General features: G+C 37.2%; 1 protein-coding gene and 1 pseudogene across 8 annotated transcripts in view; one reads left to right on the top strand and one right to left on the bottom strand.

Moving 5' to 3' along the window:
* Positions 1 to 808: 808 nt before the first annotated feature.
* Aadacl2l (arylacetamide deacetylase-like 2 like) overlaps positions 809 to 27,702 on the top strand; it is a 39,989-nt gene continuing 13,095 nt past the window's right edge. For 2 of the 8 annotated variants that reach the window (NM_001432408.1, NM_001432401.1), the window contains 1 exon segment: positions 919 to 1,080. In NM_001432408.1, the coding sequence (NP_001419337.1) occupies positions 1,074 to 1,080 (7 nt within the window). In that variant the 5' untranslated portion in view covers positions 919 to 1,073. 8 annotated transcript variants of the gene reach the window in all.
* Positions 14,030 to 14,619, bottom strand: LOC103691561 (activated RNA polymerase II transcriptional coactivator p15 pseudogene; annotated as a pseudogene).

Here is a 27,702-nt window from a genome sequence, read left to right as displayed (position 1 = left end):
GGGGGAGAGTGGTAATGGGGGGAGGATGGGGAGGGGAAGCCCTTATAGAGGGGTGGGGTTAGGGGAATGTTAGCCCGGAAACCGGGAAGGGTAATAACCATCGAAGTGTAAATAAGATTAAAAAAAAAAAGAAAGAAAAAGGAAAGGTTATGACCTGGAAAGGCTTCTGTCCCACAGGTTAACGAGGAAGGTGGGAGACTGCTCACCTGAGTCAGGTATTCTATGGAAGAGTGGATAGAATGTGATTAAGAGAAAGAAGAATTTTCACAGGAGAACAGATGATGCCAGTTCTTACTCAACTTTTAAATTTTTTCATTTAATCTGAATATATGGAATAACAGAATCCACAAGTATTTATTTAATCAAAGTGTAGTCTTTCCATGATTGTACAAGTTAACTATATAAACCTACAAGCTTTATGTTTAATATGTGGTGAGCTACCTACAAATCTAGGTGTCACATGAATTGGTGTGTAAGTTGGAAAAGAATAGCAATTTTATTTCATTGAAAGTCTCTAAAGGATTTGTGCTGTGGGTGTTAGCTTTAAGGATGATCAAATGTTACCTCACATTTTATCTTGCTTTCATGCTGTTGCCACTACTCTTTGCAAAGGGCAATAGAACAAAGGGATTTCTTATCTCTTGTTCATTTGCTCTAATTAGGTTCCAAAATGCGTCTGCTCTTCTCGTGTTCTGCAGTGAAATATGTACTCACTGTTCTCCTAAGATTTTGCCACTGTTGCCTACTTTATCAGACATTTTGTAGTAAACTCTGTTTCACAAAACCTCAAAGTTGCATAACCAGTTTTAACAGTGACTTGATCTTAGAACTCAATTGCAGGTCACTATTGCTAAAGCCACCATTGTACCTACCCTTGTCTCACTGCTCCATATATGGGATGCCATTCACTATCACAGCACGAAGGTTTGCAGGAGATTTATCATGGGCTACAAAACTCTGTGCTTTGGATTCTCTTGTATTTTATTTGCTTACTTTCTTTATTTACCCATTCCAGAAAATGTTGAAGAACCCTGGAAAGTGAAATATGTGGATACTCTTATAAAAGCAGCTTCATGTATGGTAATATTATTTTCAATGGGAAATTGGAATATCATGTTATAAGTATATTTGAAAATTCTTTTATTTCAAAGGGTTTGAAACTTTTTTCAAGGTTTTTTTTCCTTTGTTTTGTTGTCAGTTGGTCGGTTGGGTGTTTTTGTTATGTTTTTGTTTGTTTATTATTGTTGCTGGTTGGTTGTGGGGCTTTTTTGTTATGTTTTTTGTTTTTATTTTGTTTTGTTGGTTTTGAATTTTTTTTTAGTTTCTTTGTTTCCTTGTTTTGATTTTGCTTTTAAGAATAGATTTCTCTGTGTAGCTCTGTCTGTCCTGAAACTTGCTCTACAGACTAGGCTGTCCCCCAACTCACAGTTCTCTCTCCTGAGTTTTGGATCAAAGGTGTGTGCCACAATCACCTGACTTTCTTTGTGATGAGTAAACCAGATAATCCTGATTTTAAAAAAATTCTTAACTTATTTTCTATAAATGGGGACATACAGTGTTTGTTATAATACTAAATGTAGTTATCATATATCAACATCAGGATAAAAAATTAGTGTGTCTGAATGGAATGTTTGGGAATTAACAGGCTTGCATATGTTTGGTGCTTTCAACAATGTTATAGGTTAATACAGTCTTTGAAAACTCACTGGTTTATTTCCATTAAGTTTAAATTTTTGATGCACTTAATTATTTGTTATTCTAGTGATTTTGTCTTATTAACTAGTTCTCAAGATTTCTCCTCACAGAAGCTTTGTATATTTGTATTAATTTACTGAGGCTTCCAAATAAATTTTGATTTGAGTATATTTGTCAATATTAACTATGTGAACAGTTTTCCTTATGATGATGTTGGCGGGGGTGGTGGTGGTGGTGGTGGTGGTGGTGATGATGATGATAACAGCATTATAAGTTAGTACAACTAATATATTTACAATTAGATGAAATATGCTTTAATAACATGCAGAAGAGATATTGGTCTTTATTTTGTTTCCCGAATCTTTTTAACTACATTTATTTGTGGAAGATAATTGGCTTTTCTATCTGGTTTTAATAGTCTGTTGTGATATCCCATCTGCAAAATCTTATCAGAGCTGCACTATGTACTCACAAGCAAAACAGATTTATTTGTAATCTGAAATTTCACTGACATGTCCCCAAGACCTGCAGTGGCCCAAAACCAGTTCTTGCCATCTACTGCTATTATTATCTTTCTTGAGTCCCAAGTTGCTGGCTGGAATTTAAACCTCTTTTTTAATGGCAGTGATATAATTTGAACAAAAGTCTACCACATAGAATAGATCATGCTACCATTAACCAAATTATGCTTTTGGCTGGAAGCCTTACCGATACAGAAATGACAGGAAGCTTAGGTGGAAGACAGAAGAAAACAACGAATGACAGCATCATGCAAAAGTGTAGATGAGAAATTACTATCTAATGCATAAGAGAAGGGCTGCAGGCTTTCGCATCTAGACATCTAACACATCTTATTCCCAGAGTTCAACATTTGCTGGGTCATCCTGGGACCACTTTTTTTCTCTACTAATTCATATTTCACTTTACTGAACACGAGAAGAGGTGGATGGACAGTATGCTTCAGTAGAGAAGCTGCTATATCTTCTCTGAGTCTATCATGAATAAGAGACTGACCCTGATCTCCTAATCAATAAGAATATATTCTGAAAACACACAATAGTTGAATTTGACTCTTATTTCTCATATTTCAAATGTAAAGGCTGATGCATGAAGATGCATAAATGATTTTACTTGTAATACATATATATGAATGAACTGAGTTATTTAAATAGTCTTCATAGTGGTTGACAGAATTCCACTTACAGTAAATTGATAAGTACTTGGTTATTGTTATCACTAAATTAGCAGCTCAGATCATTTCCAAAAGAAGTTAATTTTGAAATATATTTCATGAAATATAAATCTGAAGATCTGATAGTGTGGAAAATTTAGTATTTGATGGTAATTCAGTTAAATTGTACACCATTTAAGATAGTCAAAAGCAAATAAACATAAACTCAGTTTAGTCTACTTAATTTTCCATCTTTCTTTTCTTATCAAGATTAACATAGATACTACATTGTAGCATTGGCACTAGAATAGGAAAGTGTATGTTACCAAAACCCACTCAGTAACTTCTAAATGAGATCAGGCATACTCAGTATGATATACCTTTATACTCAATAATATTGAGAATCTTAGCCAATAAAATATGGAGAAGAACAACATGAATCCCATGATTGGAGCTAAGACAAATATGGAAGTTAACTCTATAATGACATATTTACTTAACTGAGACTATCTTTATCATTAATTGTAACATTGATTGAGCGAAAATTTATTGTGTTACTATTGTACCTTGACTTATTTTAATTTTCATACAATATATTTTTTATAATTCTGAATTTTCTTTTTTATTGGATATTTTCTTTACTGAAATTTAAATGTTACCCTCTTTCCCAGTATCCCCTCTGGAGACAACCTAAACCATCCCACCTCCCCTTGCTTCTATGAAGGTGCTCTGCCATCCACCCACCCAGTCATTCCTGCCTCCATGCCCTGGCATTCCCCTACACCTGGGCACTGAGCCTTCACAGAACCAAGAGCCACTCCTTCCACTGAAGCCTAAAAAGACCATCCTCTGCTACATATGCAACTGGAACCATGGGTCCCTCTACATGTACTTTTTGGTTGGTTGTTTAGTCCCTGGAAGCATTGCAGTATCTGGTTGGTTGATATTGTTGTTCTACCTATGAATTGCAAACCCCTTCAGCTACTTCAGTCCTTTCTCTAATTCCTCCATTGGAGATCCCATGCTCAATCCAATGGTTGGTTGTGAGCATCTTCCTCCGTATTTGTCAGGCTCTGGAAGAGCCTCTAAGGCTCCTGCTAGCAAGCATTTCTTGGCATTCACCATAGTGTCTGGGTTTGATGTCAGTATATGGGATAGATTACCAGGTGGGGCAATCTATAGATGGCTTTTCCTTCAGTCTCTGCACCACTCTTTGTCATCCCATGAGAATTTTGTTCCCCCTTCTAAGAAGAACTGAAGTAGTCCCACTTTGGTTGTCCTTCTTGAGCTTCATGTGGTCTATGGATTGTATCTTGGGTAATTCAAGCTTTTGAGCAAATATCCACTTATCAATGAGTGCGTACCATGTGTGGTTTATTCTGTGATAATCACCCAGGATGATACTTTCTAGTTCCATCCATTTGGCTATGAAATTCATGAAGTCATTGTTTTGAATAGCTGAGTAATACTCCATTGTGTAAAAGTATCACACTTTCTATTTTCATTCCTCTGTTGAAGGGCATCTGGGTTCTTTCCAGCTTCTGGCTATTATAAATAAGTCTCCTATGAACATAGTGGAGCACGTGTCTTTGTAATATGTTGGAGCATCTTTTGGGTATATGCCCAGGAGAGATATACTTGGTCCTCAGGTAGAACTATGTCTAATTTTCTGAGTAAACACCAGACTGATTTCCAGAGTGGTTGTACCAGTTTGCAATCCTACCAACAATGGAGGAGTGTTCCTCTTTCTCCACATACTCGCAAGCATGTGTTGTCAACTGAGTGTTGGATCATAGCCAATCTGACTGGTGTGAGGTGGAATCTCAAGGTTGTTTTGATTTGCATTTGCCTGATGACTATGGATGCTGAACATTTTTTAGATGCTTCACAGCCATTTGGTATCCCTCAGTTGAAATTCTTTGCTTAGATCTGTTCCCCAATTTTAATAGGGTTATTTGGTTCTCTAGTGTCTAACTTACTGAGTTCTTTATATATATATATATATTGGATATTAGCCCTCTATCAGATGTATGACTGATAAAGATCTTTTCCAAATAAGTAGGGTAACATTTTGTCCTATTAAGAGTGTCTTCTGCCTTGCTGAAGCTTTGCAATTTTATGAGGTCTCAATTGTCAACTGTTGATCTTAGAGCATAAGCCATTGGTGTTCTGTTCAGGAATTTTTCCCTATGCCCATGTATTTGAGATTCTGCCCCACTTTCTTTTCTATGACTTTCAGTGTATCTGGATTTATGTGAAGGTACTTGATCCACTTGGATCTGAACTTTGTATAGGGTATTCAGAATGAGTCAATTTGTAGTCTTCAACATGCTGTCTTCCAGTTGAACCAGTACCATTTCTTGAAAATGCTGTCTTTTCCCACAGGATGGTTTTAGCTCCTTTATCAAAGATCAAGTGACCATAGGTCTGTGGGTTCATTTCTGGGTCTTCAATTCTATTCCATTGATCTACCTGCCTGACTCTGTACCAATACCATACAGTTTGTATTCCTATTGATTTGTAATACAGTTTGAGGTCAGAAATGGTGATTCCCTCAGAAATTATTTTATTATTGAAAATAGTTTTCACTCCCCTGTTCTTTTTCAATCTTTATTAAATTGGGTGTTTCTTATTTACATTTCAAATGTTATGCCCTTTCCTGGATTCCAGGCTAACATCCCCTTACATGGATGCTCCCCTCCCCATCGTCCCCACATTACCACTCTCCCCACAAGAATCCTGATCACTGGGGGTCCAGCCTTGGCAGGATCAAGGGCTTCCCCTTCCACTGGTACCCTTACTAGGCTATTCATTGCGACCTATAGCGTTGGAGCCCAGGGTCATTCCATGTATAGTCTTTGGGTAGGGGCTTAGTCCCTGGAAGCTCTGGTTGGTTGGCATTGTTGTTCATATGGGGTCTCAAGCCCCTTCAAGCTCTTTCAGTCCTTTCTAAGATTCCTTCAACAGGGGTCCCGTTCTCAGTTCATGGGTTAATGATGGCATTCGCCTATGTATTTGCTGTATTCTGGCTGTGTCTCTCAGGAGAGATCTACATCCTGATCCTGTCAGCCTGCAAATCTTTGCTTCATTCATCTTATCTAGTTTAGTGGCTGTATATGTAAGGGCCACATGTGGGACAGGCTCTGAATGGGCATTTCTTCAGCCTCTGTTCTAAACTTTCCCTCCCTATCCCCTGCCAAGGGTATTCTTGTTCCCCTTTTAAAGAAGGAGTGAAGCATCCACATTTTGTTCATCCTTCTTGAGTTTCATGTGTCTGTGCAACTGGGGTAATTCGAGCATTTGGACTAATATTCACTTATCTGTGAGTACATGCCAGGTGTGTTTTTCTGTGATTGGGTTACCTCACTCAGGATGATATTTTCCAGTTCCATCCATTTGCCTATGACTTTCAAATAATCATTGTTTTTGATAACTGAGTAGTATTCCATTGTGTTGATGTACCGCATTTTCTTGTCCATTCCTCTGTTGAAGGGCATCTGGGTTCTTTCCAGCTTCTGGTTATTATAAATAAGTCTCCTATGAACATAGTGGAGCATGTGTCTTTGTTATATGTTGGAGCATCTTTTAGGCATATGCCCAAGAGAGGTATAGCTGGGTCCTCAGGTAGTGCACTGTCCAATTGTCTGAGTAACCTCCAGACTGATTTCCAGAATGGTTATACCAGTCTGCAATCCCACAAACAATGGAGGAGTGTTTCGCTTTCTCCACATCCTCGTCAGCATCTGCTGTCACCTGAGTTTTTGATCTTAGCCATTGTGAGTTGTGTGAGGTATTATCTCAGGGTTGTATTGATTCCCTTAGGACTAAGGATGTTGAACACTTCTATAGGTCCTTCTCAGCCATTCTACATTCCTCAGCTGTGAATTCTTTGTTTAGCTCTGCATCCCATTTTTAATAGGGTTATTTGTCCCCCTGCAGTCTAACGTCAAGAGTTCTTTTTATATATTTGGATATAAGCCCTCTATCAGTTGTAGGATTGGTAAAGATCTTTTCCAATCTATTGATTGCCGTTTTGTCTTAACAACAATGTCCTTTGCCTTACAGAGGCTTTCTAGTTCTATGAGATCTCATTTGACAATTATTGGTCTTAGAGCATAAGCCATTGGTGTTTTGTTCAGGAAATTTTCTCCAGTGCCCATGTGTTTGAGATTCTTCGCCATTCTTTCTTCTATTAGTTTGATTGTACCTGGCTTGATGTGGAGGTCAGTGATCCACTTAGACTTAACGCTTTGTTCAGGGTGATAAGAATGGATCGATCTGCATTCATCTACATTTTGACCTCCAGTTGAACCAGCACCATTTGCTGAAAATGCTATCTTTTTTCCATTGGATGTTTTTGGCTCCTTGGTCAAAAATCAAGTGACCATAGGTATGTGAGTTCATTCCTGGGTCTTCAATTCTATTCCACTGGTCTATCTGCCTCTCTCTGCACCAATACCATACAGTTTTTATCACTATTGCTCTGTAATACTGCTTGAGTTCAGGGATAGTGATTCCCCCAGAAGTCCTTTTAATGTTGAAGATAGTTTTCGCTATCCTAGGTATTTTGTTATTCCAGATGAATTTGGAAATTATTCTGTCTAACTCTCTGAAGAATTGGATTGGTATTTTGATGGGAATTGCATTGAATCTGTAGATCGCTTTTGGTAAAATGGCCGTTATTACTATAATCTTGCCAATGCATGAGGATGGGAGATCTTTCCATCTTCTGGTATCTTCTTCAATTTCTTTCTTCAGAGTATTGAAGTTCTTATCATACAGATCTTTCACTTGCTTGGTTAAAGTCACGCTGAGGTATTTTATATTATTTCGGACTATTATGAAGGGTGTCATTTCCCTAATTTCTTTCTCTGCTTGTTTCTCTTTTGTGTAGAGGAATGCTACTGATTTATTTGAGTTAATTTTATACCCAGCCACTTTGCTGAAGGTGTTTATCGGGTTTAGTAGTTCTGGTGGAACTTTTTGGATCACTTAAATATACTATCATATCATCTTCAAATAGTGATACTTTGACTTCTTCCTTTCCAATCTGTATCCCTTTGATCTCCTTTTGTTGTCTGATTGCTCTGGCTAGGATGTTGAGTACTGTATTGAATAAGTAGGGAGAGAGTGGGCAGCCTTGTCTTGTCCCTGATTTTAGAGGGATTGCTTCAATTTTCCCCCATCTGGGTTAATGTTAGCTACTGGTTTGTTATATATGGCTTTTACTATGTATAGGTATGGGCCTTGAATTCCTGTTCTTTCCAGGACATTTATCATGAAGGCATGTTGAATTTTGTCAAATGCTTTCTCAGCATCTAATGAAATAATCATGTAGTTTTTATCTTTCAGTTTGTTTATACAGTGGATTACATTAAGGGTTCTCCCTATATTAAACCATCCCTGCATGCCGGGGATGAAGCCTACTTGATCATGGTGGATGGTTGTTTGGATGTACTCTTGGATTCGGTTTGCCAGAATTTTATTGAGTATTTTTGCGTCAATATTCATAAGAGAAATTGGTCTGAAGTTCTCTTTCTTTGTTGGGTCTTTGTGTGGTTTCGGTATAAGAGTAATTGGGGCTTCATAGAAGGAATTCGGTAGTGCTCCATCTGTTTCAATTTTGTGGAATAGTTTGGATAGTATTGGTATGAGGTCTTCTATGAAGGTCTGATAGAATTCTGTACTGAATCCATCTGGACCTTGGCTCTTTCTTGTTGGGGGACTTTTAATGACTGCTTCTATTTCTTTAGGAGTTATGGGGTTATTTAAATGGTTTATCTGTTCCTGATTTAACTTTGGTACCTGGTATTTTTCTAGAAAATTGTCCATTTTCTCAGATTTTCAAGTTTTGTTGAATAAAGGCTTTGTAGTAGGATCTGATGATTTTTTGAATTTCCTCTGATTCTGCAGTTATGTCTCCCTCTTCATTTCTGATTTTGTTAATTTGGACACACTCTCTGTGTCCTCTCATTAGTCTGGCTGAGGGCTTATCTATCTTGTTGAGTTTCTCAAAGAACCAACTTTTGGTTCTGTTGATTCTTTCTATGGTCCTTTTTGTTTCTACTTGGTTGATTTCAGCTCTGAGTTTGATTATTTTGTGCCTTCTACTCCTCTTGGGTGTATTTGCTTCTTTTTGTTCTAGAGCTTTTAGGTGTGCTGTCAAGCTGCTGATATATTCTCACTCCAGTTTCTTTCTACGGGCACTCGGAGCTATGAGTTTTCTTTTGATGAATATGAAGTGTCCTTCCTTATCTTTTTTGATGACTTTTGGTTGAAAATTGATTTTAGTCGATATTAGAATGGCTACTCCAGCTTGATCTTCAGACCATTTTCTTGGGAATTTGTTTTCCAGCCTTTTACTCTGAGGTAGTGTCTGTCTTTCTCTCTGAGTTGTGTTCCCTGTAGGAAGCAAAATGCTGGGTCCTCATTCCATATCCAATTTGTTAATCTGTGTCTTTTCATTGGGGAATTGAGTCCATTGATGTTGAAAGATTTTAAGGAATAGAGATTGTTGTTTCCTGTTATCTTCATATTTTGAGGTGAGATTTTGTTCGTGTGCTTGTCTTCTCTTTGTTTTTTTGCAAAACGATTAGTTTCTTGCCTTTTCTAGGTTGTAGCTTGCTTCCTTTGTTGGGCTTTACCCTTTGTAGGGCTGGATATATAGAAAGATCTTGTGTAAATTTGGTTTTGTCATAGAATATCTTGGTTTCTACATCTATGTTAAGTGAGCGTTTTGCTGGATACAGTTACCTGGGCTGGCACTTGTGTTCTCTTAGAGTCTGTATGACATCTGTCCAGTATCTTTTGGCTTTTATAGTCTCTGGTGAGAAGTCTGGTGTAATTCTGATAGGTTTGACTTTATATTTTACTTGACCTTTTCCCTTACTGCTTTTAATATTCTTTCTTTGTTTTGTGTATTTGGTGTTTTGACTATTATGTGATGGAAGGAGTGTCTTTTCTGGTCCAATCTATTTGGAGTTCTGTGGGCTTCTTGTATGTTTATGGGCATCACTTTCTTTAGGTTAGGGAAGTTTTCTTCTGTGATATTGTTGAAGATACTTACTGGTCCTTTGAGTTGGAAGTCTTTGCTCTCTTCTATACCTATTATCCTTAGGTTTGATCTTCTCATTGTGTCCTGGATTTCCTGTATGTTTTGGGCCAGTAGCTTTCCGTTTTACATTATCTTTGACAGTTGTGTCAATGATTTCTATGGAATCTTCTCCTCCTGAGATTCTCTTCTATCTCTTGTATTCTGTTCCATGACTCCTTGTCTCTCCCTTTGGTTTTCTGTATCCAGGGTTGTCTCCCTTTGTGCTTTCTTTATTGTTTCTATTTCCATTTTCAGATCCTGGATGTTTTTGTTCAATTCCTTCACCTGTTTGGTTGTGTTTCTTGTAATTATTTAAGGGATTTTTCTGTTTCTTCTTTAATTGCTTCTACCTGTTTACCTTTGTCCACATGTATTTCTTTAAGGGAATTTTTTATGTCCTTCTTAAAAACCTCCATCATTATCATGAGATGTGATTTTAAATCTACATCTTTCATTTCTGGTGTTTTGGGGTTTCCAAGACTTGCTGTGTTGGGAGAACTGGGTTATGATGATGCCAAGTAACCTTGGTTTCTGTTGCTTCTGTGCTTGTGATTGCCTCTTGCCATCTGGTTATCTCTGGTGTTAGTTGGTCTTGCTGTCTCTGACTGGAGCCTGTACCTCCTGTGAGCCTGTTAACCTGTAATAATAAGTGTGCCAGCACTCCTGGGAGACCAGCTCTCTCCAGGTGATTTGGGTCTGGAGAGTTGTGCCACAGTGTTATATTTGAGGCACACAGATTGAGACAGGAAAGAGCCTGTTCCCAGTTGCTCAGCAGTTTCTGAGCCCTGTGGTCTCTTGCCAGGTCCCTCTTTGGCCAGTTATTGAAGCAAAAAATGTTCTTCTCACCTGTAGACATAGGAGTGGCAGCCCTCCTAGGAGACCAGCTCTCTCTGGGTGGAATTTGGGCCCAGATATCTGTGCCACAGGGCTAACTCCAGGGCAATTTCACTTGGAAAAAGTGTCTCTTACTCTATTTTATATATGAATATAAGAAGTTAGTTTATGAAATTAGTTCATAATTTGAGATTAATCTTGTTTTAAAGTGCTTTATATTTGCACACAGAAAAGCTCAATCATATTTTAGTACATATTTGAAAATTATATACTATATTGTGATCATGTTTCCCTTCTCCCATCTCTTCCCAGGCATTCTCTCCAATCATCCAATTCTACCCCCTCTTTCTCTCTTTCTCTAGAAAACAGGAAAATTTAAACAAAATAAAACACCGAAGAAACAGAAAAAACTCAGTGTGTGTGCTCGACGCACGCGCACGCACACACACACACACACACAAACTATAAAAACACAACATTGGAAGCCATAAATTAGAAGGAAATCCCAGTAAGATTTAGTGTAAAATGCCTAAAAAAGCAATATTAGTCAACAAACTAAAAAGCACTACACAGTTCATTTTGTGTTGGCTGCTGCTGGACCTACCCTTAAGTGTGATTTACATACCCAGTGAGACTCCATTAGAAAAAAATGAATTTGCATTGCAAGTGCTGATTGGTTGGAGATAGTTTCTTGGTTAGCTATTGGAGCTCATGTCCACTCTTCTCTCTCAGCACTGTGGTCCATCTGACTTGAACCTGTGCAGGCCCTATCCATACTGTCATGGTCTCTATGAGTTCCTGTGTATGTCAGTTTTGTTGTATTTTGAAAAGCTTGTTTCCTTGATCTCACCACTTTCCTCTGTCTCTTAGAATCTTTTCATTGCCTCTTCCACATATCCTGAGGGGAGGCGTTTGATAAAGGTATCCTATTCCAATATCAATATTATAAGTTTCTCACTTTCTGCACACTGTCCAATTGTGGGTCTCTGTTTTTTGTTCCCATAAATCACAGAAGGGAGCTTCTCTGATGATGTCTGAGCTATTCTGAGATCTATATGTAAAATAGAATTGTATTAGGAGTCATGTATTATCTTTTAGCAAAACAATAATGTTCGGTTTTCCCCTAAGCCCATAACCTATCCAGTCTCAGGTTTTAGCCACCTGACCAGAGTCGAGTATGGTTTCTGTCTCATTGAGTGGACCTTAAATCCACTCAGAGTCATTGGTTTCTCCCACAATCTTTGTACAACTATTGCACAAGGGTATAACTTAGATAGGTTCCCCAATGTAAATCACAGGCTTTGTGGCTGGGCTGTTCTTTACATTTCTCCCCTGGTAGTGGGCAGAGTGCTTCCCAGTACCATGGACAATAGTCAGTAGGGGAGAAGGCTCTAGTTAGGCACCACTCAACTTCTCTATGTTGAACGAGATATGTAGATCTTATCTTCTTGTTTTCAGTTTGTGGCATACAACCATTAGTCTTGACAATAGCTTGAGTTGTTGAGAGATTTTTTTCTTGGGACCCATTTGACCCTTTAATTAATTATATGTAACCCATTTCTGGCATATATATATATATATATATATATATATATATATATATCCTTACTGTTGGATGTTTCTCCTACTATTGTGTTCCTTAATTCACTTTTCCCCTTGCTTGCCATTAATCCTCCTGTTCCAGATTCCCCACTATTCCTCCATAACAATATAATCTATTTCCTCTCCCTTGAGATATCCTCTACTTTCTCATAGTCCCTTACTCTATGCCTAATCTCTATGGCTATATAGGTTTTGCATACCTATTGAAAGCTTAAAAATTAATGTCCACATATAAGAGAATGCATACAATATTTGGGTTACCTCACTCAGGATGGTTTTATTTTTTTCTAGCTCCATCCATTTACCGGTAAATTTCATGATTATAACTTTATAGCTGAATAGGTTTATATGTATAAAATATCAAATTTTCATTATCTATTCACCTGCTGGTGGGCTTCTAGACTCTTTCCCCATTTCTGGCTGTTATAATGAGAAAAGTCATGAAAAGATTTGACCAAGTGCCTCTGTAGTAGGTTATCAAGTCCTTCAGTTATATAGCCACGAGTGGTATAGCTGGATCTTGAGGTAGATTTTGAGCTTCCTGAGGAACCACTACCCTGCTATTCATTGTGGTTATTCATGTTTGCAATGTTATAATCAATGTCTTTCTTTCCCCATATTCTCACCAGCATGAGCTGTTATTTTATTGACCTTAGCCATTCTGAGTATTGGAAGATAAAGTTGTTTTGATATTCATTTCCTTGATGACTAAGCACAGGAACATTTCTCTAAATCTTTTTTCTCAGGCAATTGTGGGTTTTTGTTTTTGTTTTTGTTTTTGTTTTGAGAACTCTCATTTTAGTTTTATATCCCATTTTTAAGTTGGTTCTTTGCTTAATGTTCAGATGTTTTAGTTCTTCATATAGTTTTGATATTAGTCTCCTGTTGGATGTATATTTGGTAAGGATCTTTATTCATTCTATAGCCCGTTATTTCATCCAAATTATATTATCCTTTACTGTATAGAATCCTTTCAGTTTCATTTGATCTCATTTATGAATTGTTGTTCTTAGTTCCTGTGCTAATATTGTCTCACGAAGTATGATTCTTCCTGCACCAGTGAGATCAAAACTATTCTTACATTTTCTTCTATCAAATTCAGGGTATCTGGCAATTGAAGTTGAGTTTATGCATGTGAAATATAGGACTCTATTTGCATTCTTCTACATGCAGCAAACCACTTTGACTGCCACTGTATGTTGAAGATGTAATCTTTCTTCCAGTATGTATTTCTTTCTTCTTTGTCAAAAATCAGATGTCTATAGGTATACAGATTTATTTCTGAGACTTCAATTTGATTCTATTGATATGTGCATCTGTTTTTATGCAAATGCCATGCTGATTTTATTATTATAGTTCTGTAGGACAGTTTGAGACTGGGGATAGTGATACCTCTAGCAGTTCTTTTTTTATTTAGGATTGTTTTAGCTATCATGACTATTCTGTTTTCTTATGACACTGAAAGTTATCACTGCAATTTCTCCAAAGAACTCTGTTGGAATTTTGATAAGGATTGCATTGAATCTGAATATTGCTTTCGGTAAGGTTGACATTTTTATTGTATTAATCCTACTGAACCATGAGCAAGGGAGATTTGTTTATTTGCTAATATCTTGTTCAATATTTTTTTAAGATTGTAATGATCTGACTTTATTTTACACTAGGTAGGGGGCACAAAGCAATCCTCTTTAATAAAGTTGACCATTAGCTTCACTTAGAACATTTTAATAATGCACATTTAAAAAAGTATTTGTCTTACAAATTGTTCTTCAATCCAAATATACAACAGTGTGGAAAACAACATTTAGAAAACAAAAGCCAATGTGAAAAGACAGAGTAAAACAGCTAAGACAGTACAGGCTTGATATGGCTCAGACTTTACAGCTTTCTTACTGCATCATCTATGTCAGAGATCTGTTCCTTCAGCTGGCTCCATTGTTCCATGTTTAAAGAAATACCTTTTCTCCCTGGTTTCATTTCACCTTCTGAGTCCATCCAATATTCTCTAATATCAATTAGAATTTTTGCAATCTGGAACACATTATCATCTGCTGCTGCTACTCTACTTGCAGGATGCCAGCGCTCTAGAACTCTCACCAGGCTTTTGTTTCTTCACAGGTTTCTCTGGAACAACTTGCTTTTTCCTCTTTAACTTTTTTTCAACTTCGCTGTCAGAATCACTGCCTGAAGAGCTGGAAGGAACAAGTTCCTTTGATTTAGTCATTGTTCCACTCCAGCCGTCCAAGAGCCTCTAGCTCGCTCGCTTGCTCTGGACTCCTTATTCAATATTTTTCTTCAATGTCTTAAAGGTTTTATCAAACAAGTCTTTCATTGGCTTGGTTAGAGTTACTCCGAGAAATTGTAATTTTTTGAGGCTATTGTGAATGGTATTATTTCACTATTTTCTTTTTTCAAACTGTTTGTCATTTATATAGGAAGGTTGATGGTTTTTGTGAAGTATTTATTCACTTTAGATGTTCATATATATATATATATATATATATATATATATATATATATATATATATATATATATATATATATATATATATATAGACAAACTCCCAAAGTAGTTTTGATATTCATTTCCTTGATGACTAAGCACAGGAATATTTCTCTAAGTGTTTCTTCTCAGTCAATTGTGTTTCATAACAACCATCCCCATCATGGCAACTCTCATTGGCCTGATTCTTGTGACATTGGTGATAGGATCGATGGTGATTCTTCTGGTATGGAAGAAATAAAGGGTAAGTTACCTACTTTGTGTGGCTTCAAAAGCTCCTGACTTTTCTGTCAGTGGCTGGCATCTGTGTCCAGGTCTCTGTCTCCTGTCAGTATGACATAAGGAAGTGAATTCAGTCCAGACCTGAGCATCACTCCTGTCCACGCTGCCTGTTTGTCTTCCACTGTCATCTCTCCTGATCCAGGACACGCAGGCCTGTGAGACCTTTATCAGAGACTGAACTTTAGTTTCCCTTGAGCTGTATGTATGTTCCTCCATCTTGAACATGAGTATCTAGGTAAATTTTTATGTGAATTCTGCCCATAGTTTGCTTAATGAGTAAACCCAACCAAAGCAAGAAGAGTAAAATAATAACCGTGTCCTATCTTGGACATATCTATGCTTTCCTAGGTGCCTCTCTTTCTATTTCAACTCATGTTTATGTCTATCCATTTCTCTTCCTAATAAACTTGAATTTAGCTTCAAAAAATAAATAAAATAAATAAAATCATATCATCTGTGAATATATACTCATATATTCTAAGAAGTTTCCACGACATTGATTTCTGCATCACATACCAAATGCCTGCCAGTCTCAACCGTCTCTCTCAAATCTCTCTCTACCTTGCCTAATCACCCACTTCCCATCACCAGTCACCCTCCAACCACTTGCAAAGGCTATTCTATTTCCCCTTCCCAGAGGATCCATGTGTCCTCCCTTGAGCTATTCTTAATTAGCCTTTCTATTTCTGTGGGATGTAACATGTTTATCCTATATTTAAGAGCTAATGACAATTTATAAGTTGGTACATATCATGTTTGGCTGTCTGGGTCAGGTTTAGTTCACTCAGGATGCTTTTTTTTTTAATTCCATTCATTTGTCTACAGTTTTTTTTTCTTTTTTGTCTTTATTTTATTGGATATTTTGCAATTTATTTACATTTCAAATGTTATCCCCTATCCCGCTTTCCCATTCATAAACACCCCATCCATTCTCCCTCATCCTTCTTCTATAAGTGTGTTCTCCCATCCATTCACCCACGACTTCTTGCCTTCCCACCAGATATTATCTTACAGTAGGGGTCGAGTCTTGGCAAGACCAAGGGCTTCTCCTCCCATTGGTGCCCAATAAGGACATCCTCTGCTACATCTACACTTGGAGACATGAGTTTGTCCGTGTGTACACTTTGGATGGTGGTTTAGTACCTGGGAGTTCTGGTTAGTTGGGACTGTTGTTCTGATGAGGTTGCTAATCCTTTCAGCTCCTTCAAACCTTTCTCTAACTCCTACAATGGGGACCCAATTCTCAGTTCAGTGGTTGTCTATGAGAGTCCACCTCTGTATTTGTCATGCTCAGGTAGAGCCTTTCAGGAGACAGCTATATCAGGCTCCTTTCAACATGCACCTCTTGGCATCTCGAATATCATCACAGATTAGTAGCTTTATGTATTTGGGCTGTATCCCCAGATGGGGCAGGCCCTGAATGGCCATTCCATCAGCCTCTGCTCCAAACTTTGTCTCCATAACTACTCCTATGAATATTTTTGTTCCACCTTCTAAGAAGAGCTAAAGCATCTGCACTTTGGTTGTGCTTCTTCTTGAGCTTCATGTGGTCTGTGGATCGTATTTTGGGTGACCCAAAGGCTAAGATTCACATATCAGCAAATACATACCATGTGTGGGGTTTTTTTGTGTGATTGGGTTACCTCACTCAGGATGATAATTTCTAATTCCATCCATTTGCCTATGAATTTCATGAGTAGTACTTCACTGTGCAAATGTACCACATTTTCTATATCCATTCCTCTGTTGAGGGACATCTGGATTCTTTCCATATTCTGGCTATTATAAAAAAGGCTGCTATGAACATAGTGGAGCATGTATCCTTGTTATGTGTGAGGGAATCATTTGGATATATGCCCAGGAGTGGTGTAGCTGTGTCCTCAGGTAATACTATGTCCAATTTTCTGAAGAACCTCTAGACTGATTTCCAGGGTGGTTGTACCAGTTTGCAATTCCATCAATGATGAAGGAGTATTCCTATTTCTCCATATCCTCAACAGCATATGCTGTCACCTGATTTTTTTATCTTAACCATTCTGACTGGTGTGAGGTGGAATCTCATGGTTGTTTTGATTTGTATTTACCTAATAACTAAGAGTGTTGAACATTTCTTTAGGGGTTTCCCAGCCACTCTATATTCCTCAGTTGAGAATTCTTCTTTACCTCTGTACCCCATTTATAATAGGGTTATTTGATACTCTAGTGTCTAACCTCTTGGTTTCTTTGAATAGGTTGAATATTAGCCCCCTATCTGTTGTAGGATTGGTAAAGATCTTTTCCCAGTCTGTTTATTGCCTTTTTATCCTGATGACAGTGTACTTAGCCTTATAGAAACTTTGCAATTTTATGAGATCAATTCTTGATCTTTGAGCATAAGCCATTGGTGTTCTGTTAAGAAAATTTTCCCCACTGCCCATATGTTCAAGGCTCTTCCCCACTTTTTCTTCTACTAGTTTGAGTGTATCTGGTTTGATGTGGAGGTCCTTGATCCACTTGGACTTGAGTTTTTTACAGGATGATAAGAATAGATTGATTTGTATTCATCTATGTGCTGACCAGTAAAACCAACACCATTTGTTGGAAATGCCATCTTTTTTCCACTGGATGATTTTAGCTCCTTTGTCAAAGATCAAGTGACCATAGGTGTATGGCTTCATTTCTGGGTCTTCAATCCCATTCCATTGATCTACCTGCTTGTCTCTGTACCAATACCATGCGGTCTTTATCACTATTGCTCTGTAATATGGCTTGAGGTCAGGGATGGTAATTCCCACAGAAGTTCTTGCATTGTTGAGGATAGTTATTGCTATCCTGGGTATTTGTTATTCCAAATGAATTTGCAAATTTCTCTTTCTAACTCTGTAAAGAACTGAGTTAGAATTATGATGAGGATCGCATTGAATCCGTAGATTGCTTTTGTCAAGATAGTAATTTTTATAATATTAATCCTGCCAATCCATGAGCATGGGAGATCTTTCCATCTTCTGAGATCTTCAATTTCTTTCTTCAGAGACTTGATGTTCTTGTCATACAAATCTTTCACTTCCTTGGTTAGAGTCACACTGAGATATTTTATACTATTTGTGGCTATTGTGAAGGGTGTTGTTTCCCTAATTTCTTTCTCAGCCTATTTATTCTTTAAGTAGAGAAAGGCTAGTAGTTTGTTGGAGTTAATTTTATACACAGACAATTTGCTGAAGGTGTTTATCAGGTTTGGTAGTTCTCTGGTGGAACCTTTGGGATCACTTAAGTATAGTACTGTATCATCTGCAAATAATGACATTTTGACTTCTTCCTTTCCAATCTGTATCCCTGTGATCTCCTTTTGTTGTCTGATTGTTCTGGCTAGGACTTCAAGTACTATATTGAATAAATAGGAGAGAGTGGACAGCCTTGTCTAGTCCCTGATTTTAGTGGGATTGATACTAGTTTCTCTCCATTTAGTTTGATGTTGATATACTCGTATGCTGTATATGGCTTTTACTGTGTTTAGGTATGGGCCTTGAATTCCTGATCTTTCCAAAAATTTTAACATGAAGGAGTGTTGAATTTGTCAAATGCTTTCTCAGCACCTAATGAGATAATCATGTGGTCTTGTTTTTTGAGTTTGTTTATATAGTAGATTACATTGATGGATTTCAATATATTGAACCATCCCTGCATCCCTGGGATGAAGCGTACTTCATCAACATGGATGATTATTTTGATGTGTCTTGGATTCAGTTTGCAAGAATTTTACTGAGTATTTTTGTGTCAATATTCATACGGGAAATTGGTCTGAAGTTCTCTTTCTTTGTTGGGTCTTTGTGCAGTTTAGGTATAATTGTGGTTTCATAGAAGGAATTGGGAATGTTCCTTCTGTTTCTATTTTGTGGATTAGTTTGGACAGTATTGGTATTTGGTCTTTTATGAAGGTCTGATAGAATTCTCTACTAAACACACATGGTCCTGGACTTTTATTTGGTTGGAAGACTTTTAATAATTGCTTCTATTTCTTTAGGAGTTATCCCACTCTTTAGATGGTTTATCTGATCCTGATTTAACTTTGGCACCTGGTATCTGTCTAGAAATTATCCATTTCTTCCAGATTTTCCCGTTTTGCAGTAGGATCTGATAACTTTTCTAAGTTCCTCATTACATACTCATCTAGTATGTCTCCTTTTTCATTTCTGATTTTGTTAATTTGGATACTCTCTTTGTGCCCTCTGGTTAGTCTGGCTAAGTGTTTACCTATGTTGTTGATTTTCTCAAAGAAGCAGCTCCTGGTTTTGTTGTTATTTTGTATATTTTTGTTTCTACTTGGTTGGTTTCAGTCCTGACTTTGATTATTTCCTCTCCTTTGATTATTTCCTGATTTTGATTATTTTCTGCTCCTCTGTGATGTATTCTATTCTTTTGTTCTAGAGTTTTTAGATGTGCTGTCAAGCTGCTAGTGTATGCTCTCTCCAGTTTCATTTTGGAGGAACTCATAGCTATGAGTTTTGTCTTAGCACTGCTCTCATTATGTCCTATAAGTTTGGGTATTTTGTGCCTTCATTTTCATTAAATTCTAAAAAGTATTTAATGTCTTTATTTCTTCCTTGACCAGGATATCATTGAATAGAGCACTGTTCGACTTCCATGTGTATGTAGGCTTTCTGTCATTTTTGTTGTTGTTGAAGGCCAACCTTCAACCACTGCCATCACTCTATGGTGATCTGATAGAATGTCTGTGATTATTTCAGTCTTCTTGTATCTGTTGAGGCCGGTTTTTGACTTATTATATGATCAGTTTTATAGGAGGAATCAGAGAACAAGATATATTCTTTTGTTTTAGGATGATATATTCTATAAATATCTGTTAAATCTATTTGGTTCATAACTTCTCTTACTTTCTGTGTCTCTGTTTAGTTTCTGCTTTCATGATCTGTCCATTGAAGAGATTGGGGTGTTGAAGTCCCCCACTATTATTCTGTGATATGCAATGTGTGCTTTGAGTTTTTGTAAGGTTTCTTTTATGAATGTAAGTACCCTTGCATTTGGAGTATAGATTTTCAGGATTGAGAATTCTTCTTGGTGAATCTTCCCTTTGATCAATATGAACTGTCCTTCTGTATCTTTTCTGATAACTTTTGGTTGAAAGTCTATTTTATTCAATATTAGAATGGCTACTACATTGTGTTTCTTGGGACCATTGGCCTGGAAATTTTTTTCCAGCCTTTTGCTCTGAGGTAGTGTCTTTTTCACTGAGGTGTGTTTCCTGTATACAGCAAAATGCTGGGTCCTCTTTATGCATATACTCTGTTAGTCTAAGTCTCATTTTCAGAAATGGAGTCCATTCATGTTGAGAGATATTAGGTGCCTATGATAGTTTTTTCCAACTATTTTTGTTATTAGAGGTGGAAATATGTTTTTGTGGCTATCTTCTTTTGGGTTAGTTGAATTTAGATTATTTTCGTGCTTTTTCCAGGGTGTAGTTTCCTTCCTGGTGTTGGAGTTTTCCATTTATTATCCTTTGTAGGGCTGGGTTTGTGGAAAGATATTGTGTAAATTTTGTTTTGTCATAGAATATCTTGGCTTCTCCATCTATGCTAATTGAGAGTTTTGCTGGGTATAGTAACCTGGGCTGGCATTTGTGTTCTTTTTTTAATGTTTTATTATATATTTCTTTACTTACATTTCAAAGGTTATTCCCCTTCCTGGTTTTCTGTCCATAAGCCCCCATTCCCTCCCTTTCTCCTCCCCCACACTGGTATTCACCCTATACATCCCCCTTATTGCTCTCCCCCATATTCCTCTGCACTGGAGGTCCAACCTTGACAAGACCAAGGTCTTTCCCTTCCACTGGTGCCCCAACAAGGCTATTCTCTGCTGCATATGCAGTTGGAGCGCTGGGTCAGTCCACGTATAGTCTTTTCAGTAATGGTTTAGTTCCTGGAAGCTCAGGCTGGTTGGCATTGTTGTTTTAATGGGGTTGCAAGCTCCTTCAACTCTTTCAATACTTCCTCTAATTCCCCCTAAAGGGGTCCTATTCTCAGTTCGATAGTTTGCTGCTAGCATTGACCTCTGTATTGGACATGCTCTAGATGTGTCTCTCAGAAGAGATCTATATCCAGTCCCTTTCCATGTGCATTTTTTAGCTTCATCAATCTTATCTAGTTTGGGTGGCTGCATATATATGGGCCACATGTGTGTCAGGCTCTGAATGGCCATTCCTTGAGTTACTGCTTTAAACTTTGCTTTCATATCCCCTCCTATGAATATTTTCCCCCTTTTAAGAAGGAATGGGAGCATCAGCATTTTGGCCATCCTTCTTCTTGAACTTCCTGTGGTCTGCAGATTGCATCTTGAGTAATTTGAGTTTTTTGGATAATATGCACTTATCAATGAGTGCATACCAAGTGTGTTTTTCTGTGATTGATTAACCTCATTCAGGATGATCTTTTCTAGTTCATTCTGTTTGACTATGAATTTCATGAAGTCATTGTTTTTGACAGCTGAGTAGTACTCCACTGTGTAGATGTACTACATTTTTTAATCCATTTCTCTGTTGCACAGCATCTGGGTTCTTTCCAGCTTCTGGCTATTATAAATAAGGCTACTATGAACATAGTAGAGCATGTGTCTTTGTTGTATGTTGGAGCATCTTTTGGGTATATGCCCAAAAGTGGTATAGCTGGGTTCTCAGGTAGTATAATGTCCAATTTTCTGCAGAACCTCCAGACTGATTTCCAGGGTGGTTGTACCAGTTTCCAATCCCACCAACAATGGGGCAGTGTTCCTCTTTCCAGGTCTTCAATTCTGTTGCACTCAACTACCTGCCTGTCTCTGTACCAATACCATACAGTTTTTATGACTTTTGCTCTGTAATTTTGCTTGAAGTCAGGGATGGTGATTCCCCAAGAAGTTCTTTCATTCTTGAGTATGGTTTTTCACTATCCAGTGTTTTTTGCTATTCCAAATGAATTTGCAAATTGCTCTTTCTATCTCTATAAAGAATTGAGTAGGAATTTTGATGGGGATTGCATTGAATCTGTAGGATGCTTTTGCCAAAATGGCCATCTTTAATATATTAATCCTGCCAATCCATGAGCATGGAAGATCTTTCCATCTTCTGAGATCTTCCTCAATTTCTTTCTTCAGAGATTTGAAGGTCTTGTCATACAGATCTTTCACTTGTTTGGTAAAGTCACACCAAGATGTTTTATATTACTTGGGACTATTGTAGAGGGTATCATTTCTTTAATTTCTTTTTCAGCCTGTTTATCCTTTGATTAGAGGACGGCTACTGATTTCTTTGAGTTAATTTTATCCACCGACACTTTGCTGATGTTGTTTATTAAGTAGTTAAGGTTAAGTAGTTCTCTGGTGTAACTTTTAGGATCCCGTAAGTACACTATCATATCATCTGTAAATAGTGATATTTTGATTTCTTCCCTTCCAATTGTTATCCCTTTGACCTCCTTTCTCTGTCTGATTGCTCTGGCTAGGACTTAGAGTACTAAATTGAGTAAATAGAGAGAGAGTGGGCAGCCTTATCTAGTCCCTTATTTTAGTGGGATTGCTTCAAGTTTCTCTCCATTTAGTTTGATGTTAGCTACTGGTTTGCTGTATATGGCTTTTACTATGTTTCGATATGGGCCTTGAATTCCTGATCTTTCCAGGACTTACATCATGAAGGGATGTTGAATTTAGTCAAATGCTTTCTCAGCATCTAATGAAATGACCATGTGGTTCTTATCTTTGAATTTGTTTATATAGTGGATTACATTGATGGATTTTCGTATATTAAACCATCCCTGCATCCCTGGGATGAAGCCTACTTGATCATGATGGATGATTGTTTTGATGTGTTCTTGGATTCGGTTTGCAAGAATTTTATTGAGTATTTTTGCATCAATATTCATAAGGGAAATTGGTCTGAAGTTCTCTTTCTTTGTTGGGTCGTTGTGTGGTTTTGGTATAAGAGTAATTGTGGCTTTGTGGAAGGAATTTGGTAGTGCTCAGTCTGTTTCAGTTTTGTGGAATCGTTTGGACAGTATTGGTATGATGTCTTCTATGAAGGTCTGATAGAATTCTGCACTGAACCCATCTGGACCTGGGCTCTTTTTGGTTGGAAGACTTTTAATGACTGCTTCTATTTGCTTAGGAGTTATGTGGTTGTTTAGATGATTTATTTGTTCCTGATTTAACCTTGGCACCTAGTATCTATCTAGAAAACTGTTCATTTCCTCCAGATTTTCCAGTTTTGTTGAATATAGGCTTTTGTAGTAGGATCTGTTGATTCTTTTAATATCTTCAGATTCTGTTGTGATGTCTCCCCTTTCATTTCTGATTTTCTTAATTTGGATACACTTTCTATGGCCTCTGGTTAGTCTGGCTAAGGGTTTATCTATCTTGTTGATTTTCTCAAAGAACCAGCTCCTGCTTTTGTTGATTCTTTGTATAGTCCTTTTCCTTTCTACTTGGTTGATTTTAGCTCTGAGTTTGATTATTTCTTGCCTTCTACTCCTCTTTGGGGTTTATTTATTTCTTTTTGTTCTAGAGCTTTAAGGTGTGCTGTCAAGCTGTTGACATATTCTCTCTCCTGTTTCTCTTTGCAAGCACTCAGAGCTAAGAGTTTTCCTCTTAGTACTACTTTCATTGTGTTCTATTACGGTCTGTATGACATTTGCCCAGGATGTTCTGGCTTTCACAGTCTTGGTGAGAAGTCTGGTGTAATTCTGATAAGTCTGTCTTTAAAGTTGATTGACCTTTTTCCCTTACTGCTTTTAATATTCTTTCTTTCTTTTTTGTGCATTTGGTGTTTTGACTATTATGTGACAGGAGTAATTTCTTTTCTAGTTCACTCCATTTGGAGTTCTGTGGGCTTCTTGTATGTTCATGGGCATCTCTTTCTTTAGTTAGGGAATTTGTCTTCTCTAATTTTGTTGAAGATATTTACTGACATTTTATGTTGAGAATCTTCGCTCTCTTCTGTACTATTTTTCTTAGGTTTGATCTTCTCATTGTGTCCTGGATTTCCTGGATGATTTGGGTTAGGAACTTTTTGACTTTGACATTTTCTTTGACAGTTGTGTGTTTTCTATGGTATCTTCTGCCCCTGAGATTCTCTCTTCTATATCTTGTATTCTATTGGTGATGCTTGGGTCTGTGACTTCTGATTTCTTTCCTAGTTTTTCTATCTCCGGGGTTGTCTCCCTTTGTGATGCTTTATTATTTCTATCCCCATTTTTAGATCTTGGATATTTTTGTTCACTTCCTTCACCTGTTTGCTTGTGTTTTCCTCTTATTCTTTAAGTGATTTTTGTGTTTTTTTTTCCTTAAGGACTGGTACTTGTTTTCCTGTTTTGTTCTGTATTTCTTTAAGAAAGTTATTTATGTTCTTCTTAAAGTCCTCTAACATCATGAGATATGATTTTAAATCAAAATCTTGCCTTTCTGGTGTGATGGGGTATCCAGGACTTGCTGTGGTGGTAGAACTGGTTTCTAATGATGTCTACTGGCCTTGGTTTCTGTTGCTTAGGTTCTTGCCCTTATCTCTGCTTATCTCTTGTGTTAGCTGGTCTTGCTGTCTCTGACAGTGGTTTGACCCTCCTATAAGCCTGTGTGTCAGCACTCCTGGAGACTGACTTTATTCCAGCAGGATCTGTGCTCTCAGGATTGTCTACACTTCTTAGAATCTACTCATAGGATCTGTACCAAGATCAGCTCAGGTTGTAGGCAGAAACTGGAAGCATCCTGTCCCAGACTGCTTCTTGGTTCTTGTGTCTAGAGGGCTCCAGTTAGGTTCCTCTTGGGCCAGGAATGTGGTCAGAAGAGGTGGTCTCACCTGTGCTCTCAGGGTTGGCCACAATTCTAAGAATCCAGCTCTCTACCCATGGGACCTGAGTACAGAGAGCCGTGTCCCAAGGTCAGCTCTGGGTACAGGAAAAATCCAGAAAGATCCTGTCCCAGACTATTCTTCAGTCATGTGTTCTAAGGGCTCCAGGTGGGTTCCTCTTGGGCCAGGGAATGTGAGCAGAAATGTGGCCTCACCTGTGCTCTCAGGATTGTCTGCACTTCTGAGAATCCAGTTCTCTTCCCCCTACAATTTTCATAATTCCATTGTTTAATAACTGAGTAATACTCAGTTGTATAAATGTATCCATTTTTCTTTATCCATTCTTCATTTGTGGGATCTCTAGTTTGTTTCCAGTCTCTGGCTATTATAAGTAAAGCAGCTATGAAGATAGTTGAGAACATGTCCTTGTGGTAGGATAGAGCATCATTTGGGTATATACCCAGAAGTGGTATAGCTGAGTTCTTGAGGAAGATTGATTCCCAATTTTCTGAAAAACCTCCAAATGGGTGTCCTTTGTGGCTATACAAGTTTGGTCTCCTGCCAATAATGGAAGAGTATTGTCTTTTTCTCCACGTCCTCACCAGTATATCATGTCATTTATGGTTTTGATCTTAGCTTTATAACAGACATATAATAGACTCACAATGTTATTTTGATTTATTTTGATTTCTATTTCTCTGATAGATAAGAATTTTGAACATTTCTTTAATGTTTCTCAGTCATTTGAGTTTTCTCTGTTAATTCTTGATTTAGAATTGCACCCACCTTAATTGAGTTATTTTTTGATGCTGAGTTTCTTGAATTATGCATACAATCTAGATATTAACCGTCTGTCAGATATGGAATTGGTAAAAATCTTTTCTCATTCTATAAAAAATGTTTTTTTTCTATTGATAATGTTTTTTGCCTTACAGAAGATTTTCAATTTCATGATCTCCCATTTGATTGTCTTAGTACTTGAGTTATCAGTGTTTTATTCAGGCAGTTGTCTCCTGTGCCAGAACATTCAAGGCAATTCCCCATGTTCTATTCAATCAGGTTCAGTGTATTTGATTTTATGTTGAGGTCCTTGATTCCCCTTGGATTTGAATTCCTGCATATGAAAAATATAGATCTATTTACATTCTTTCCACATGCAGATGTCCACATAGACCAGCACCATTTGTTGAAGATGCTTTCTTTTATCCATTGTGTATCTCAGACTTCTTTATCAAATAACCGGCACTTATAGGCATGTTGAGTTGATTTACATCTGTGTCTTCGATTTGATTCAGTGGATTAATCTGTTTGTTTTTATGCCAATTACATGAGAGTTTCATTACTATATCATTGTATTATATCTTAAAATTGGGGATGGTGATACCTCCAGATGAAAATGAATATTGACCTTTCAAGGTCTATAAAGAATTGTGTGAGAGTTTTGATGGAGATTTCATTAAATCTGTATATTGGCTCTCAGTACAATGGCCATTTTTATCGTGTTAATTCTATCAGTCCATGAACACGGGTCATTTTTGCATCTGCTAACATCTATTTCAAAGATTTGTTTTTGTCAATCATGTCTTTTACTTGCTTTTTTAGGATTATTGCAAAATACCTTATATTATTTGTAGATATTATGGAGGATATAATTTCCCTGAATTCTTCCTTTGTCTGTCATTTGTACATAGGAGGGCTACTGATTTTTAATTTGTATTTATTTTTTAAGTTAATTTTGTATTTGGCTACCTTGATGAAGATGCTTATCACCTGCAGGAGTTCCGTGGTAGAATGTTTAGGGGTACTCATGTACACAATCATATTATCTGTAAATAGTGATATTTTGACTTCTGCCTTTCCAATTTATAGCCCCTTGATTTTCTCCAGTTCTCTGATTGCTCTAGTTAGAACTTCAAGTACTACATTGAGTAGGTGTGGAGAGAATGGACAGCCTTGTCTTGTTCCAGTTTTCAATGGAATTACTTTGAGTTTCTCTACATTAATTAGTTGTTGACTATAGGCTTGTTGTAAATGTCCTTGTATCCTTAATCTTTCCATGAATTTTATCTTGAAGGGGTGTTGGATTTTGTCAAAAGCTTTTTTGGCATCTAATGAGATGGTCATGTGTTTTGTTCTGTTTTGTTTTTCATTCAGTTTTTCGTGCTGAATTACATACTGATATTTTACATTGAACCAACCTTTCATCTCTGGAAAGAATCCTATTTGATCGTGATAGATGATCTTAGATTCAGGTTTTGAGTATTTCCTTGAGTATTTTCCATCTATGTCCATAAGGGAAATTGGTATGTAATTCTTTCCTTTGTTGAATCTTTGTGTGGTTTGGGTATCAGAACGACTATGTCCTCCTAGAATAAATTTGGCAATGTTCCTTCTGTTTCTATTTTGTGAAATAATTTGAAGAGTGTTGGTGTTAGCTCTTCTTTAAAATCTGGCATAATTCTGTGCTAAAACTCTCTGGCCCTGGACTTTTTTCTTAATATGCATTTTTATATAAGCATATTTTATGTGTACATATTTGTTTTCAAGTTGAGAGCTTTATACTATTGTAAAATCTCTTGAGTGTGACAAAACAGAAGTTCTGATACCATCAACAGCACTTGTCACTCCTCACATAATTCTTTATACAACTATGATTTTCCTGTTCTACTTATTGCATTCCCTTAGAATTAAGCATTTTATTACCTTTTTTACATCTATAA

Source organism: Rattus norvegicus, chromosome 2, assembly GCF_021556685.1.
Source record: "Rattus norvegicus strain SHRSP/BbbUtx chromosome 2, alternate assembly SHRSP_T2T, whole genome shotgun sequence".
In the NCBI taxonomy this organism is placed as follows: Eukaryota; Metazoa; Chordata; class Mammalia; order Rodentia; family Muridae; genus Rattus; species Rattus norvegicus.
This window is presented reverse-complemented; position numbering and strand designations above follow the sequence as displayed.